At 46.5% G+C, this 17,837-nt stretch overlaps 1 protein-coding gene across 1 annotated transcript; it reads left to right on the forward strand.

Annotated features, from left to right (window-relative positions):
• The first annotated feature begins 1,023 nt into the window (after positions 1–1,023).
• PPIH (peptidylprolyl isomerase H) lies at positions 1,024–15,657 on the forward strand. The gene is made up of 10 exons (XM_084651634.1): positions 1,024–1,181; positions 2,309–2,373; positions 3,894–3,917; positions 4,295–4,339; positions 4,877–4,919; positions 9,086–9,178; positions 11,399–11,486; positions 12,322–12,362; positions 13,972–14,062; positions 15,517–15,657. Exons 1-9 carry the CDS (start codon positions 1,116–1,118, stop codon positions 14,038–14,040), a joined length of 534 nt encoding a protein of 177 aa, XP_084507760.1. The 5' UTR covers positions 1,024–1,115; the 3' UTR covers positions 14,041–14,062; positions 15,517–15,657.
• Positions 15,658–17,837: the final 2,180 nt, after the last annotated feature.

Raw genomic sequence — 17,837 nt, forward strand, 5'->3', positions numbered from 1 at the left:
GATTTTTGCTTTTGAGAAGAACGTCACATGAGATAGTATACTGCCTCTACTGAATATTTGAGAATCAAGTTCTACACGCAAGCAATGGCATACGGAAAAACACTAAGGGCTGGATTGAGAGGCAAAATAACAGTTGCAAAAGGCAATTGCCATTAGTGGATTGAATGAAAGCAAAGTTTTGAGACCGGGCCAGAAATTCAGTCAGACTGGACGTCAGATGACCCAACAGAATAAACTTCTGCTCTAAAAATAATAAGAAAAAGTTAAATTAAAAATTCCAACTTGGAAATCACAGTAAAAAACAATACTGGAAACACAGATGTCATCGTTCAAACGACTAGCAGGTACTTATACATCTTTTCAATTGTTACAATATAAATCGAACAGCGCAGGGAGATGCATCTGCAGGGTATCCAAGCTCAGAGGGGACGTGCTAAGGGGAATCCAGGGGAGCCCAGCAGCAGGTCAGGCAGAGGGTGAAGCGCCAGGAGGCGTGACGCGGTCAGACACACGGAGGCGGGACGCTGCCTTTGGAGCAAAGCATCTCACTGAGCCAGGCCCCCGCACCCGAGCGGGAGGCGCTGCAGGGCCCCGGCGCGGGGATTTCTGGGCCGCCAAGAACCAGCCCTGCGGAGTCCGGGCTGAGAGGAGCCGCCTGGGGGCGGGGGGAGAAAAGGCCCCCGGCCCGGGCCCTGCAAACACGGGCTCTGCGCCCAGCGCCGGGCTTGGGCCCCCTGCCAGCGCCTCGCCCCTGCGTTTAACTCCGGCTCCCCCCACCCCTGAGTTTCCCCGTCAGCCCCAGCCTGGCCCGGCCGCCGGGGGCCGCCCCCCGTTCAGACCCTGGCCTCCCCCGGCTCCGCTTCCCCCTTTGCAGCCCGCGTAAAGAGCAGGCTGCGGAGCCCCACCCCGGGAAGGGGCAGATGTTACTGCGCATGCTCCGTGCCCCCTACCGAGCACGTTCCTGCCGCCACAGCTTCGGGCACGGCCCAGGCGCCTCCGCGGCGACCCCTCCCGCCCCGAGGGCGGAGCACGTGCTGCTGCGCACGCGCGTGCCTGGGGCAGGCCCGCCATGTTGCCGGCGGCCGGGTTCCGGTTCCGGGTGAGGCTGGGTCGCCATGGCGGTGCTGGCCGCCAATCCCAACAACCCCGTGGTCTTCTTCGATGTCAGCATCGGCGGCCAGGTGGGGGCTGGGCCAGTGCGGCGCCGGGCCCGCGGGAGTGGGGGGGCCCGAGCCCGGGGGAAGAGGCGGGCGCGGCCGGGTGCGGGGGCCCGGGCCCAGGGGTTGCAGTGCGGGGGCCCGGGGGAAGAGGCGGGCGCGGCCGGGCCCGGGGGAAGAGGCGGGCGCGGCCGGGTGCTGGGGAAGAGGCGGGCGCGGCCGGGTGCGGGGGCCCGGGCCCGGGGGAAGAGGCGGGCGCGGCCGGGTGCGGGGGCCCGGGCCCGGGGGAAGAGGCGGGCGCGGCCGGGTGCGGGGGCCCGGGCCCGGGGGAAGAGGCGGGCGCGGCCGGGTGCGGGGGCCCGGGCCCGGGGGAAGAGGCGGGCGCGGCCGGGTGCGGGGGCCCGGGCCCGGGGGAAGAGGCGGGCGCGGCCGGGTGCGGGGGCCCGGGCCCGGGGGAAGAGGCGGGCGCGGCCGGGTGCGGGGGCCCGGGCCCGGGGGAAGAGGCGGGCGCGGCCGGGTGCGGGGGCCCGGGCCCGGCCGGGTGCGGGGGCCCGGGCGCGGCCGGGTGCGGGGGCCCGGGCCCGGGGGTTGCAGTGCGGGGGCCCGGGCGCGGCCGGGTGCGGGGGCCCGGGCCCGGGGGTTGCAGTGCGGGGGCCCGGGGGAAGAGGCGGGGTGCGGGGGCCCGGGGGAAGAGGCGGGCGCGGCCGGGTGCGGGGGCCCGGGCCCAGGGGTTGCAGTGCGGGGGCCCGGGGGAAGAGGCGGGCGCGGCGGGGTGCGGGGGCCCGGGGGAAGAGGCGGGCGCGGCCGGGTGCGGGGGCCCGGGTGCGGGGGAAGAGGCGGGCGCGGCCGGGTGCGGGGGCTCGGGCCCGGGGGAAGAGGCGGGCGCGGCCGGGTGCGGGGGCCCGGGCCCAGGGGTTGCAGTGCGGGGGCCCGGGGGAAGAGGCGGGCGCGGCCGGGTGCGGGGGCTCGGGCCCGGGGGAAGAGGCGGGCGCGGCCGGGTGCGGGGGCCCGGGCCCAGGGGTTGCAGTGCGGGGGCCCGGGGGAAGAGGCGGGCGCGGCGGGGTGCGGGGGCCCGGGGGAAGAGGCGGCCGCGGCGGGGTCACAGCCTTTAGACGGGCGGCGCCCAGCGCTGATTCTCGCTGTCCCCCCAGGAGATCGGCCGCATGAAGGTGGAGCTGTTCGCTGACGTTGTGCCCAAAACGGCGGAGAATTTCAGGTAACCTGTGGCACTTTGCTCCTACTGAGGCAGCCCAATGCCCTGGGGTCGGTCACGCAGCAACACATGGTAGGACAGCCCCATACCGGACCATCCCTCCCTGTGGTGGGGCGCCCAGCGCAGCTCGGTGCCCATGGTGTCTGATTGGGAAGAGATTTCAGTAGTGGTTGTGCACTGAGTTCTGCCCATTTGAGGCACATGTGTGAGCTGCCCCATGCAGCAGATTGGCACACTTGTAAGTGATCAGTCCTCTCTAAAATGTGCTTTTATCAGCAAGGAAATCATTAACAGCCTTGACAATTAAACTGTCATCACTGGATTTCAGAGCTATCATCCCATTCAGATGAAAGGGGTAATTCACATTTCTCAAAGTTTAGTTTCAGGCTCTCTGCAGACCCAGGCATTAGTTACACTGCATCAGTTACACTCAGGTCATGTTTTAAGATGTCTTTATAATATTCAAGACTAGAGATTTAAATGAAACTAAATCTTAGACTCTGAAGCCTGGGATACACCTTCTGGACTAAAAGTACCTGCTTGCTAGGCTGCCAGAAGCCAGACCAATGTTACTCCTGGCCATTTTTTTTTCACCTCTAGGAAATCCTACTTTGACCATTCTTGTTTTCCTGCCCACCACCTGCTTCCATGGAGTCACATTCTGGGGAAGGTGGGAATGGTCACGGGTTTGTCTAACTTCGTCTACTCAGACATGCATAATTTTCTCTGAACTTTTACTTTTAGCTGGTCCCCTAAAGGTAAGGGACAGGGTTAAGACTCTTATCCCATGTCAAGTCTCCATATTGGAAATAGCCTAGCAGATGTGGTGGCCTTACTGTCATATCTCCCCATCACCACCCAGGCACCAAATTCTGTGCTATGTCCTTGTGAGATTCAGTCCACAGAGTGAGCAAAACTTATCTGTACATTCAGACTGGCCAGACTTTTACTAGTTCCTAAGGAAGGAGGCCTGGCCCAAGCTGCTACTCCCACATGCTCAGAAAAGAGGAGCAAGTCAACCATTCTTGCTTGGGAGATGTGTGCATGGCTCAGAAACCTAGCAGCCCACTCTGTTCATGTTTGCCCCTTCCGCCCATAGCACCTCAGCACACAAGAGAGATGGCAACATACTGACTTGGCCCCTGCTTGCTTACCTCTGGCTGGAGGGTGTCTTGCACACCAGACAGCCCAGTCCCTCAAGATGAGCAAGTGTATCCTCATCCATCACAGACCTCCACAAAATGCTGCCCAGTTCCACTTCACCTGCCTCTTACAAGCCCCAGTATCTGTCCAGTCCTATCCCTCTCCCAGCTGCAGAAACAAACCTGAGGAGCTGAAAGTTACTAACCGCTCTTGATGGCACCTGCTTCTAGAGACAGTGTCATTTATTCCTTCTAATAATGGACATACCTGCTATTCCTCTTCTGTGACACATTCAGTGGGTAATAATTTGTGTCCTTGATTTTCAAATAACTTTTCAAAGTGACTCACTAACTGGTGTGTTTGTTGTTTTTTCTTTTCAGGCAATTTTGTACAGGTGAATTCAGGTATGTAGGGTCAATTTCTGCCTCCGCTTAAGCAGTAAGTTCCCACAAGCAGGAAGAGTTATGGACAGATAGTAGGGATTAAATGTACTTATTCTTAACCTCCTCCTTGTTATCTACATGAATGCAAAATAAAGACTCTTGGAAAACACTCAATTGACGTCAAAAATATTTTTGCTGTTTGTCGGACTGAATTGGCTACAAACTGCAATATTGCCAAACAAGCTGCCCTCACAAGCAGTGTAAGAGGGAAACATGTCAAGGCAGCACATAGGAGTTGATCTCCTCAGCTTGGAGCTCTTAGGACTAAAGACTCCTGGGGGGTTTCGTGCTGTGAGGTGCAGTGACTCCCAATGCCCTTTCTTTTTCTTTCATTGTAGGAAAGATGGTGTCCCAATAGGTTACAAAGGGAGCACTTTCCACAGGTAAATATTTTTCCTTCTAATGCTTAAAACAGCTTGGTGAACTATAGGCATTCTGGAGCCCTCTTTTTAAGGACATCCTTGAACTAAGAGGCATGCTGTACACATTAAAAAATAGTAGCTCTGAATTTGTTTTCCTTCTGTAACCTCTGCCTTGCACCTATAGTTTGCGGGACTCTGTCCACTGTAGTTCTTGCTAGCCCTTCTGTTGTACTTACAGAGAGAAACCACTGCCTTCTAGGTGCCTTTGATCCCACAGACAGGCAGTACCTCTCCTTTCTCTGCCTCTTTTGAGATCAGGGTTCAATTCCCTTTGAGTACATCATCAGATCTAACGGCCAAGGGCCACAATTCGTTTTATCTTAAACAGTGGGAATTATATATTGGAATTATATACATTATTACAGAATGTATGTGTTTGCAAATCATGATGCATTTTCATTGTTGTGGGGAGTATCTCTATTTTTCACTAACATATTAAGCTTCTCAAGAAGTTTTTTCAGAAAGAAGTAACTATTATTTTTTTTATTACTTCTTTAGAGTCATTAAGGATTTCATGATACAGGGAGGTGACTTTGTAAACGTAGGTACTCTGTGTTCTTTTCCTGTCTTAAAGGATGTGTGGTGTGTTGCTCTTTCCCGGGTAGATATTCATCTGTTTTCTATTCGCTATTTCTCTCATGAGAAGATATTACTTGAGAAGCTTCGCTGGTGTTTTCCTACTCTCTGCACTGGAATAAATTGGAACGTGCTAGGAAACAGATATCTGGGGACTGGGCAAAATGTTTTCTCTGCAGCAACTGGAACAGCATTAGCTAAATTGTCATGTATTTCTGACATGCAAAAATTCCCTTTCCTTGGGTGAGAAGTGCTGGGCTCTTCTGCTGCAATGACTGTCCTCTGCAAAGTGGGGTTTCCATGGCCTGCTGGAGGTGCCTCTAACCATGAGACAGTTCATTCCACACGACATCAATGTTCTCCATCATCTTTTCTGGAGAATGTTTGGTCTGCCAGTTGAGGGTTGGATTTGACATTAATGTTTTCAAAAGGAAGTGTAATTTTCTGCACTACCAGATTAACCAGTGTTTCATAAACTGCATCTCACACTAGTGAAGAAAAATGATAATTGGCTGTGTGGAGAGAACGTTTGTATTTAGAGGAAACGGAGCTTCTACGAAGGGTTACTAAGTTTGATGGGTTTTCCCCTACTGAACTATCTCAGAATTAAAAGGTAATTTCTGCTTGAAATTTGTAGGCCTCAGGCTTTGATAAGAGGAGAATATTTTTTTAAGTTTGAGATTCATTGAGCTATTTGAGAGTTGGGAAAATTGCTATATTTTTCAGTTTGAATTATGAGTTGGCAAAATGAATAAAAGCTGGCTGATCAAAACCAATCAGATAAAAATGGTTATGCTTTGATTCTTCATGATAGCTCTCACAAAACTGGCCACCGGAAGCTTGGTTTAGCTACCTATGTTTATTTAAAGTCAGGTTCTTTATTCATGAGTGCTCTTCTAAACCCCACAGGGACGTTTGATAACTTCCAGTAGAAGCTTAGCAAAAATTACAAGCTCCATTGACACTTGTAACTTATTGCTACTGCTAATTATGAGAGAAAAAATTGTTTATTACAGTAGAGCCGGGAACCAACTGAGAGCAGTTGTGCTGGGCATTCTACTTAGAGCAGTAGCCAGCCCCTCCCTTGAAGAACTTGTAGTCTAACCAGATAAGACTAACAGTGGCAGGGTAGAACGTACAGAGCAGAATAAACAGTGATAGCAGCAAACATCATGTTAGTGCCACTGTGCTTTTTCTTAGTGTTTGGTGTGCTTTAGTGAGGGAGGGTCTAAGCTAAACAGAAAACAAGGAGAGGGGAAGAGAGGAGGGGGTTGGGGCAAACACCAGTCAGCACAGGGGAAGAGAATGTCCAGTCAACTGGGGAAAAAATAAATCATCAGTGTCTAGAAGCCCCTACTTACACTGCTTCTGAAGCTGCTCTGCCAGTTTTGGCCTCAGGCAGGTTTGTTCTGACTCACTGTTTCTTTCCCTAGACCTAAAGCCACATGGCTGAAGGCAAAGGGTATGCCACAGGAGTCCTAGTGCCCCCAGAGCCCTGCACCGTTCTGGATGTGGAGGGTCCTGAGGAAGCAGTAGCCCTCCTGCACTCTCAAATAATAATACTTGTAGGAATCACCTGTTAGACATCATGGAAGTAGGGTTGTCAAGTGGTTAAAAAAATTAATCACGCAATGTTAAACAATAATAGAATACAATTTATTTAAGGTTTCAGAGTAGCAGCCGTGTTAGTCTGTATTCGCAAAAAGAAAAGAAGTACTTGTGGTGATGCCTCCAATGAAGTGAGCTGTAGCTCACGAAAGCTCATGCTCAAATAAATTGGTTAGTCTCTAAGGTGCCACAAGTACTCCTTTTTCTTTTTGCAATTTATTTAAATATTTTTTGATATGTTCTACATTTTCAAATATATTGATTTCAGTTACAACACAGAATACAAAGTGTACAGTGCTCACTTTCTATTATTATTTTTATTACAAATATTTGCACTGCAAAAACAAAAGAAATAGTATTTTTCAATTCACCCAGTACAAGTACTGTAGTGCAATATCTTTATCATGCAAGTTGAACTTACAAAGATAGAATTATGTACAAAAATAACTGCACTCAAAAATAAAACAGAGCCTACAAGTCCACTCAGTCCTACTTCTTGTTCAGCCAATCACTCAAACAAGTTTGTTTACATTTGCAGGAGATAATGCTGCCCATTTCTTGTTTACAATATACCTGAAAGTAAGAAGACATTTGCATGGCACTGTTTTAGCCGGCACTGCAAGATATTTACATGCCAGATGCGCTAAAGATTCATATGTCCCTTCATGCTTCAACCACCATTCCAGAGAACGTGCATCCATGCTGATGACGGGTTCTGCTCGATAACAATCCAGAGTAATGGGGACCAATGCATGTACATTTTCATTGTCTGAGTCAGATGCCACTAGCAGAAAGTTTGGGGGTTTTTTTTGGTGGTTCGGATTCTGTAGTTTCTGCATCGGAGTGTTGCCCTTTTAACTCTTCTGAAAGCATGCACCACACCTCGCCCCTCTCAGATTTTGGAAGGCACTTCAGATTCTTAAACCTTGGGTCGAGTGCTGTAGCTATCTTTAGAAATCTCACATTGGTACCTTCTTTTCATTTTGTCAAATCTACAGTGAAAGTGTTCTTAAAACGAACAACATGTGTTAGGTCATCGTGCGAGACTGCCATAACATGAAATATATGGCAGCATGCGGGTAAAACAGAGCAGGGGACATACAATTCTCTCCCAAGAAGTTTAGTCACAAATTTAATTAAGGCTTTTTTTAAAAAAAAAAATGAGCATCGTCGTCATGGAAGCTTGTCCTCTGGCAGGGTGGCCGAAGCATGAAGGGGCATACAAATGTTTAGCATATCTGGCACGTAAATACCTTGTAATGCCAGCTACAAGAGTGCCATCCAAATGCCTGTTCTCACGTTCAGGTGACGTAAATAAGAAGCAGGCAGCATTATCTCCCATAAATGTAAACAAACTTGTTTGTCTTAGTGATTGGCTGAATAGGAAGTAGGACTGAGTGGACTTGTAGGCTGTAAAGTTTTACGTTATTTTGTTTTTGAGTGCAGTCGTGTAACAAAAAAAAAATCTACATTTGTAAGTTATACTTTCATGCTGAAGAGATTGCACTACAGTACTTGTACAAGGTGAATTGAAAAATACTATTTTTTATCATTTTTACAGTGCCATCCAAAAATATTTAATAAATTTCAGTTGGTATTCTATTGTTTAACAGTGCAGTTAATCATGATTAATTTTTTAAATTGCGATTAATTTTTTTGAGTTAATCGCGTGAGTTAACTGCAATTAATCGACAACCCTACATGGAAGTTCTAAACTCCTTTGTAACAGTGCAAGCTTCTAATTTGCAGAAGTGACATACTGTGCTGGTATAATTTATAAATTGTTTTGAGGCCTGAATGCTGGCAGTTAGGGTGAGTAAAAGCTGCCTCAGTATGGCTGGAACTTCAGCAAAGTTATAATCTCTGCTTCCCATAAGTGTGTCATCTGAGGCCTCACAGACAGACATCCATTGGAAAAGCCAACAGAGGGGATCATTTCCCTGTTCTTAAAACAGTTGAGGCTAGCCCTCAACCCTGAGCCTTCCTCCAACCCCACCCCCCCCTTTCCACCATGCTTACCCTTCATCATCACCACCTCTGCCTCATTTGTCACCTGTGACACTTTTAAACTTCACACCCACGCCTTTCCTTCTCTGCTCCCTTCTATTTCCTCCAGAATGTCTGCTGTGTCTAAAATGATCCACTCACTACCATCCATGACCTCTTGTCTCCTGGCTCTGATACCTGGACTCCACCCCCCACTTGACACCATCTGTCCTTGCTCTCCTGTAGTTTCATATGGCAATGGGAGCAAGTTTCTGGCTAATATGAGGAAGGCAGACAAGGTAGCAAGGACTTAATCATAGTTGCTGTTAGAACACTGACTCCTGATTTCCTTACTCTAAAATGTTCAGATGTTTTCAGTTCTAACATTCTCGTTAACAATGGTTTTCAAATGGAAATATGTTCTGAACTGGAACTCTGATTTAACAAAGCAGTTTGTCTCGGAATTTTAAATGCATGCTACAGACTGCACTTCTATCGAGGTGGGATTGAACACCTGCCTTCCTCCTCTTTATACAGGGAGATGGTACTGGAGTAGCTAGTATATACCGGGGTCCCTTTGCAGATGAAAACTTCAAACTCAGACATTCTGCTCCTGGGCTGTTGTCTATGGTAAGTAGAAGAAGACAAAGTAGTAGGACTAAAATAGCTCTGTGCTCCTTGTGGAGATTCTTAGCTTATCTCCTGGCTTGCAGAAGTCTCCTATTTTGGATAGAATGTCTGAAAAATCCTCATTTAGGGCCAGATTCTGCTACTCATAGTCATGTTGAACAGTATTTTACTTTGTGAGTAGCTCCCAATGACTTCAGTGGAACCATTAATGGCATAAGGTGCTAATGAACATGACTCAAGGTAGCAGTCCAGTCAATAATTTACCCTTCTCTATTAGAATTGTTGGGGTAGGTTTAATTTGCTCTGCTTTTAGAATTATTGGTCTCTCATATTTTTGCACTCCAGTAAGTCTTCTCTACCTGCTAATTGTTATTAAACACCACCCAACTAACGTTGAGTCAAGGAATTGAATAGCAATAGAAATAGTGTTTGAATCTTGTATAATATATGCTCTGTGCTTCATTTTATAGAAACACAGCCACCATCATATGCTATGTAGGTTGGAACATACAAAAGGCCATGCTGGACCAGACAAATGGTCTATCTAGTGCAGTATGTTGTCACTAACTAGCTATTTCAGAGGATGGTACCCCCATAATGGGCAGTTGTGCTGGAACATAACTGGGCAGAACCCCAGATACCCTGTGATTCTGAAGCTGCAGAATTTGTTACAGAATTCTCCTTTCTCAGTGTTAATTTAAGTAACCTGTTTCTGGGCCACCTCCTGGCTGCAAAGAGAACCTTGAAAACATGAACCAAGTATAACGGATGCAGTGATGTCTTCCTGAGACAGCCTGAAAAGACAGCTTTGAGAGGTGTGGGAACTGTACCACACCTTTCAGAGCGTGTTAACTCTGAAACCTGTAGAGGGCTAAATAAATTTCATCATTAACTGTTTCACTGCTGATCATTTTAGCAGAGCATCCAGCTAACCTGTTTATCCTATAATCCTAAGCATCCTTCCTAACTGCAAAAATCCATAACTTTCCCCTACACAGATCCCTAAATTTTCAGCTTCATCTGTGACAATTTCTATGATGCAGTAAGTGTCATCAATACAAAAGACGCACCCTTCTCCCAAAAGCACAGTGTGATGTTATGGATCTCAACACGGTATTATTTTGGCCCCAAAGCTCTTTCAGAGCTACAGAAGAATCTCTGTGATTCAGCTGGCTGCACACACTCGCAGATAAGAACATAAGAGTGGCCACACTGGGTCATACCAAAGGTCCACCAAGCCCAGTCTCCTGTCTTTTGACAGTGGCCAATGCCAGGTGCCCCAGAGGGAATGAACAGAACAGGTAATCATCAAGTGATCCATCCGCTGTCGCCCATTCCCAGCTTCTGGCAAACAGAGGATAGGGACACCATTCCTGCCCATCCTGGCTAATAGGCATTGATGGACCTATCCTCCATGAATTTATCTAGTTCTTTTTTGAACCCTGTTATAGCTTGGCCTTCAGTACATCCCCTGGCAATGAGTTCCACAGGTTGACTGTGCATTGTGTGAAGAAATACTTCCTTTTGTTTGTTTTAAACCTGCTGCCTATTAATTTCATTTGGTGGCCCCTAGTTCTTGTGTTATGAGAAGGAGTAAATAACACTTCCTTATGTACTTTCTCCACACCAGTCATGATTTTATAGACCTTTATCATACCCCCCCTTAGTCATCTCTTTTCCAAGCTGAAAAGTCCCAGACTTATTACTCTCTCCTCATACGGCAGCTGTTCCATACCCCTAATCATTTTTGTTGCCCATTTCTGAACCTTTTCCATGTCCAATAAATCTTTTTTGAGATGGGGTGACCACATCTGCATGCAGTATTCAAGATGTGGGCATACCATGGATTTATATATAGGCAATATGATATTTTCTGTCTTATTATCTATCCCTTTCTTAATAATTCCCAACATTCTGTTCGCTTTTTTGACTGCCGCTGCACATTGAGTGGATGTTTTCAGAGAACTATCCACAGATCGGATTCAGATGACCTGTTATTGCTCAGCAAGGGCTCTGAGGCCACAGTCCCCATCATAGCACATGGCACTTCTTGCTTTTTTCTTTGCTCCACATGTTGTGGAGCTAATATTAACTTTAGAATATAGTCCAGGAGTGACAGCTCGCTCTTGTTTCAGGCACCTCTGTCTTCTGACTGCCTCTGGCTTGAGATGTTCTATTCCCTAACTTTTTTCTGTGTTCTGTTTTTGCATTTTCAATCAGGCAAACAGTGGTCCAAGTACAAACGGGTGTCAGTTCTTCTTCACATGTTCCAAATGTGACTGGCTGGATGGGAAGCATGTTGTGTTTGGTGAGTAGCTGCAGCACAGGGTGATATCCTGGTCGTATACCCCTTCTGTTTCAACCACATGGTTTTTGTTGTTGTTTCCCATTAATCTTACCCAAGTGGAGTAAGAGCTTCTATGGAAATCTGCATCGAAACCTACTGCTATTGTGAAAGCAGTAATAAATCAGCTAGTTAATGATGACTTGGTTGAGGGAAAGATGGGGAGAACTAATGCTTATTTTATGTGTCATGGTGAAATAGGAGTGACACCAGAGTTGCATGCCATAATTTTACAAAAGCACACATTTTATGTCATAGACTGTAAGGTCTTAAGGGTAGGGTCTGTCATCTTATTACTGAACTAATGTATAATATTGGCATGATGGGGCCCTGCTCCTTATTGGGTCCTCCAGGCTATTTGATAATAGCCATTTTTCCTGTTCACAAACAACACAAACTGCATTTCCATCAGTAGGATTATGTCTAATAATACACTGGAGAGGGCTGTGACTCAGTCTGTATTTCCATGCACGCCCTACCTGCTGGGAAGATGCACGGTGCCTGTCCTGAAGATATAGACACCAGCCCCATGTCTGGGAAGGTTGTAGTTGTATTATTTATGAGCCCTTTATCAGATATATAACAAACCCACAGGTGTCCTGTAGTTATAAATGGGCGAGAGACTTTGCTGGAGCAAAGAATGGTGTATGGAGAGGTAGCCAAGTCCAGAGCAAAGGAATCACAGGGGTCTGAGAAATTAGAGTAAAGTATCCTCTGTACTTGACAATCTGGGACTACAGAAAAGGTGAATAAGTGCAGTATAAAACTGCTACTGATAAGTGTTCTTTTTCCCTTACAGGTAAAATTGTTGATGGGCTCCTTGTCATGAGAAAAATTGAAGTAAGTTTTTAGTTCCCCATCCTGTTCATGAATGCGCAAGCCAGATAGTCACATGCGGCAGTAATCAGGGCTTCATGTTCCCTCCCTGTCCATGTGCAGGACAATGATTTAACAATAGTGCCAGGGAGCTCCTTGCAGGGGCTGTGCCCTCTGCAGTGATGGAGTCCATCATGTAGATTTACCTTAGTAAGACACAGGGAGTTTTGTGCTGTGCAGTTGGAGTAGCCAGTTAGTGACTGGGAAGCTTGTTCAGATGGGTTTGGTTGTGGTGCATAGAATCCTTTCTGGAAACCTGTTTGATTTACAAGTTGAGAACAGGAATGTAGTGGTTCTGTGATATTGCATGGTAATGTGAAGGGGATGATAAATTCCCTGAGCTCTTCAGTTGAAATCTAATCAACACCTTCTAATAATCAATATTAAACAAGGTTTCCAAACGGTTTCCAGGTGCTGCAGATACACACATCTGTGTGTTGTCCAGTGAGTTCCATATTTAGAATGGTGTGTGGCTGATAAACACCCAGGGCCTGTTTAATATACTCTTGTAAAGTGTCAGCGTACCACTTCGATGGATAGCTGAATAGACAGAGCATCCCCTGGCATTCTGCTTTCTGACTGGGTGCTTGAGTGCAAACAGTGGATCCCAGAGCTGAGCCAGGAATAGTGTGTGAATGCTAGGAATATAGAGAATCAAAAGGAGGAAAGACATTACAGAGCTGACAACAGCTGCACTTAAAGCCTCATGTTGACCTTCACTGAGAAGGTCTCATGCTGGGAATCATACAGCACAATTCCTTTATTGCTAGCTCTGTTTTAAGAAAACCACTGTATAGGTGATTTTTTGTTAAAATTTTCTGTTAGATATACAGAAAGTGTAAACTTTCCCTGATCACCTTGTCTGACTGCTGTAAATTGGAGGTGTAGCCAACACAGAAGAGACCGAAACTGACACATAGCTTAGAGTCATTATAACCATGGCTGGAGACCAGAAGGAGATTCCTCTTGCCGCGTTTCCCACCAAAAGTACTTTTATAAACAAAAGGAGGATAACTGTACCTCTTTTGTAGGATGCCCAAACACTACTGTGATGGGCAGAGTAGAAAGGAATTAAGTGACACACACGAAGAGCATTGGCCCAAGTCCAGAATGATGTGTGATTTCTGAGGTTACTGAATAGCTCCCCCTTCTGTACAAACGTGGGGTTGCTTTTCTCTTTGATACTGTAATTAGTGTCATTTTAAAGACCTAAAGACAAAGAAATAGCAAGTGACATGATACATATTGCATCTCACTGGAAGTTACCTGTATCGCTTTGCCACTCGCTTTGTTCCCCATTTGTGAAGTCAGAGTCTTTCCTATGTCTCACAGCTCTGTAGTAAAGAGGCAGTTAGCTGGCTCTAGGAAAGGGTCCAAGGACATTGCTGCAAAAGAGAAGAGGAAATGAAAGAGCAGCAGTCATGAGTCAGACATAGTCCAAGTGCAGTTCCTCCCTATTTGTGAGGCTCAGTTAGCCTAAGTCTCTTATCCAGCCTCTCAAAATAGCTTGTGACTCCCACTAACTTGCTGTGTATTTATACTTTGTAACAGTGTGGATTTTTTGTCCCCCCAGAATGTACCTACTGGTCCAAATAACAAACCCAAACTGCCAGTGGTCATCTCACAGTGCGGTGAAATGTAGAGCAATGAACACAGAAATCTCGGTAGGTCTGTCAGTCTTCATCAGTGTGGCTGAGAAACTATCTGATAAGAGATTATTGTGATCGAAATCCACCTCTCACTGCCTTGAAGGTCACAATTTGCGGTTCTGCCAGCTTGCAAAGAGTGAAGAGTTTCATAGTCTGTGGGAGATGCAAGTAAATCTTAAAGCCCAAGAAAGTACCTGCTGGAAGAATAGAGGATTCTGTATTTCCTAATTCAGGGCAACTTTGGCATTGTCTCTCCTGGGGCCGTATGTATCATGAAGCTGAAGCACTTACTGTCAGGATGGGGAGGGCTCTTGTCCTGAAAGTGAGGTTGCTGACACGTGGTACACCCTCTCTCCTGACGACAGAAGGTGCCATTCTCCTGATCCATGGTCAAGTGTTTCTAGCATTTACTATGCTCCTGGCCACCTTAGTTTGCTCACATAGTCGTTGGTACTTAAGGTCATAGACTGCGCCAGAGACCTTATATTAAAGTAGAATGCTGTCTTCCCCACTCATCCAGCTACTTCATCCCAGACAAAAAGCATTTCAACATGTGTGCGCAGATTACAGCATGTCAAGCTACAACTTGATTTTAAAATAGAATTTCCCAAACATCTGTTTTTGTTAGCCTTTTAGCCACTGACTTTCAGATTTTAACAAGCAGATAGTGGCATGGAAGCACTGCATATGATTCCTCTCCACTCATATCATCTGCAAGATGAACAGAACTGCTTTTTGAAAACAAGCTAAGCCCAAATCATTCCCAAAATGCCTGCATAGATACCTGCCACAAGGAAGGGTTTAGATCCACAGTGCTTTGCAGACATTTAGGACCCAATCCTGTAAGATGCTGAGTGCCCTCTGCCCCTTAGAGAAGGCATTCAGTGCTTTGCAGGATTGGGTCCTCAATAAATGACGCCTCCAGCTGTGTAGGTAAGTAATATCACCATCCTGTGCTGCTTCCTCTCCCCAGTTCGCAGTTCCTGTTAGCTGGGTAGTTAAGATGATGAACAGTGAAATCATTAATAATGCTGACATTGAAATTGTCATCTTTAGGTTTCAGCTCCCCCACTGGGCTGATGCGTGGAGCACGCCTCACTGAGGGGTGGGTGTTAAGTTGTTCACAGACTTGGGCAGGAGTTTACACTCTGCTCATAGTTTTCAAAGCTTCTTTTGCAGCTGTGGTGGCTGGGAGCATAATTTTTAAATGGAAGCTGAGATTCTGCTGCAGATTCCATGGCCACAGAATTGTGCCATTCCCATGTCCCTGACAAGGACTAGCTACAGACACTGGGGCTCAGCTGAGTATCACTGCACAGCGATGTAACCCAGACCATGAGCTGGGGCTAAGAGTGCCGAATTACTTAGCTGTTTCTATTCCATCCCTTCAGCTGTTCTTGGGGATCAGTCAGAGGATTCTGTGACATGGCTATTACTATTACTGATCTTCTTTCTCCTCCCACTTCCAGGTAGTCATTGGTCCCTCATTGCCTTTTCCTGCAGGCCATATCTGTGCTGCTGGCACTTCTACAGAAGTTTCTGATATTCAGGATGCACAATTTTTTTAAAAACAAATTTTCCAGTGTAAATAAAGCATTTTGTTAAATGTCTTTGCAGTGTTGTTCAATTAGAATATTTCAGGCTGGATTCTTGGACAGGTACTTTTTGTGGTTTTTTTTTGCAGGTCAGTGTACTTTGAGTAAATAAAAGGTAACCAAATATTGAATTACCTGTTTTCTGTTTATTTTGCTGGGTAATTTGTATGTTAATTTTTCCATAACCACAATTTCATTTTTTTTACCAAGTTCTCTATGGTCAGGCTATTTTCCTTTTTCCAGTGAGAAGCTAACAACAGCCAAGAGCTATTAGCAGAAGAGAGATTAATTAATTTCCTTTTATGTGACCCTTTCCACTAGGAAGCGCCAGGAGGATTACAAGGGATCATTTGGTAATAAATATCCAGCAATTTGTGGTAGTTCGTTACAGCTTGCATCCCAGTACCCTCAAATGACCAGACATGGCCACCATATAAGCATAACTCCTCTTTCACCACAGTTTCTTCAACATTTATCCCCATTAAATCTCTATATTTTTTCCATCTGACTGGCGTGAGGTACCATTGAAAATATCTTAAAGACATTTTATTCTTTTGTGCTACACGCTGAGGTTGCTGGTCCCCTTTCCACATCAAATCACATACCTCTGGGGTAAATTGGCTATCAATATCCTTTTCCCAGTGTGTCATAGGGACACTTATTTGTTAGGAAAGCTGTCTGCAACAATTGATAAATGTTATAATTTTTTTCTTCCTAATTGACTGGATGCCATTGCTTCTATTAAAATTAGCTTTCTGTATAAACCAGGTTGTCTAGAAAACTGAGACACACAACGCCTGATTTGAAAGTATTGGTGCCAGGGGAGAGTGGGCCAGTTAAAATTAATTTTGATTCTTAAATAAGTTAGAAGTTTCCTTACTGAATAGCTGGTCAACTGTGTGTATTCCTTGGCTCTCCCAGTCTTTGAAGCTCTTTAGTTTGCAGTTTTGGGTTAAACTCTTGATTATTTGCAGTGGGTGTCATTGGTGAGGAAAGAGTTTATCTTCTCTCTAGTGCTATCCCAAGCCCATAGAGTAGCCTTCGCTAAAGGATGTGTGTAAATTTCAGGAGGGTGTGATTTTTTTTTATTAATCCATGGTAGCTAGGGATGTTTACATTACTGCAATTTTCTTATTAGAATATAGAATATCAGGGTTGGAAGGGACCTCAGGAGGTCATCTAGTCCAATCCCCTGCTCAAAGCAGAACCGATCCCCAACTAAATCATTCCAGCCAGGGCTTTGTCAAGCCTGACCTTAAAAACTTCTAAGGAAGGAGATTCCACCACCTCCCTAGGTAACACATTCCAGTGTTTCACCACCCTCCTAGTGAAAAAGTTTTTCCTAATATCCAACCTAAATCTCCCCCACTGCAACTTGAGACCATTACTCCTTGTCCTGTCATCAGCTACCACTGAGAATAGTCTAGATCCATCCTCTTTGGAACCACCTCTCAGGTAGTTGAAAGCAGCTATCAAATCCCCCCTCATTCTTCTCTTCCACAGATTAAACAATCCCAGTTCCCTCAGCCTCTCCTCATAAGTCATGTGTTCCAGTCCCCTAATCATTTTAGTTGCCCTCTGCTGGACTCTCTCCAATTTTTCCACATCCTTCTTGTAGTGTGGGGCCCAAAACTGGACACAGTACTCCAGATGAGGCCTCACCAATGTCGAATAGAGGGGAACGATCACGTCCCTCGATCTGGTGGCAATGCCCCTACTTACACATTCCAAAATGCAATTGGCCTTCTTGGCAAAAAAGGCACACTGCTGACTCATATCCAGCTTCTCGCCCACTGTAACCCCTAGGTCCTTTTCTGCAGAACTGCTGCTTAGCCATTCGGTCCCTAGTCTGTAGTGGTGCATTGGATTCTTCCGTCCTAAGTGCAGGACTCTGCACTTGTCCTTGCTGAACCTCATCAGATTTGGCCCAATCCTCCAATTTGTCTAGGTCCCTCTGTACCCTATCCCTACCCTCCAGTGTATCTACCACTCCTCCCAGTTTAGTGTCGTCTGCAAACTTGCTGAGGGTGCAATCCACACCATCCTCCAGATCATTAATGAAGATATTGAACAACACCAGCCCCAGGACCGGCCCTGGGGGCACTCTGCTTGATACTGGCTGCCAACTAGACATGGAGCCATTGATCACTACCCGTTGAGCCCGACAATCTAGCCAGCTTTCTATCCACCTTATA

This window comes from Lepidochelys olivacea (assembly GCF_965140295.1).
Source record: "Lepidochelys olivacea isolate rLepOli2 genome assembly, chromosome: 18".
Classification (NCBI taxonomy): Eukaryota; Metazoa; Chordata; order Testudines; family Cheloniidae; genus Lepidochelys; species Lepidochelys olivacea.

Bases quoted from the DNA above. Each gene is read 5' to 3' on its own strand.
- PPIH (XM_084651634.1), top strand. From the start codon at position 1,116: ATGGCGGTGCTGGCCGCCAATCCCAACAACCCCGTGGTCTTCTTCGAT. The intron at 3,918-4,294 runs GTATGTAGGGTC...CTTTCATTGTAG, and splicing joins TTTTGTACAGGTGAATTCAG to GAAAGATGGTGTCCCAATAG. The intron at 4,920-9,085 runs GTAGGTACTCTG...CTCTTTATACAG, and splicing joins AGGGAGGTGACTTTGTAAAC to GGAGATGGTACTGGAGTAGC.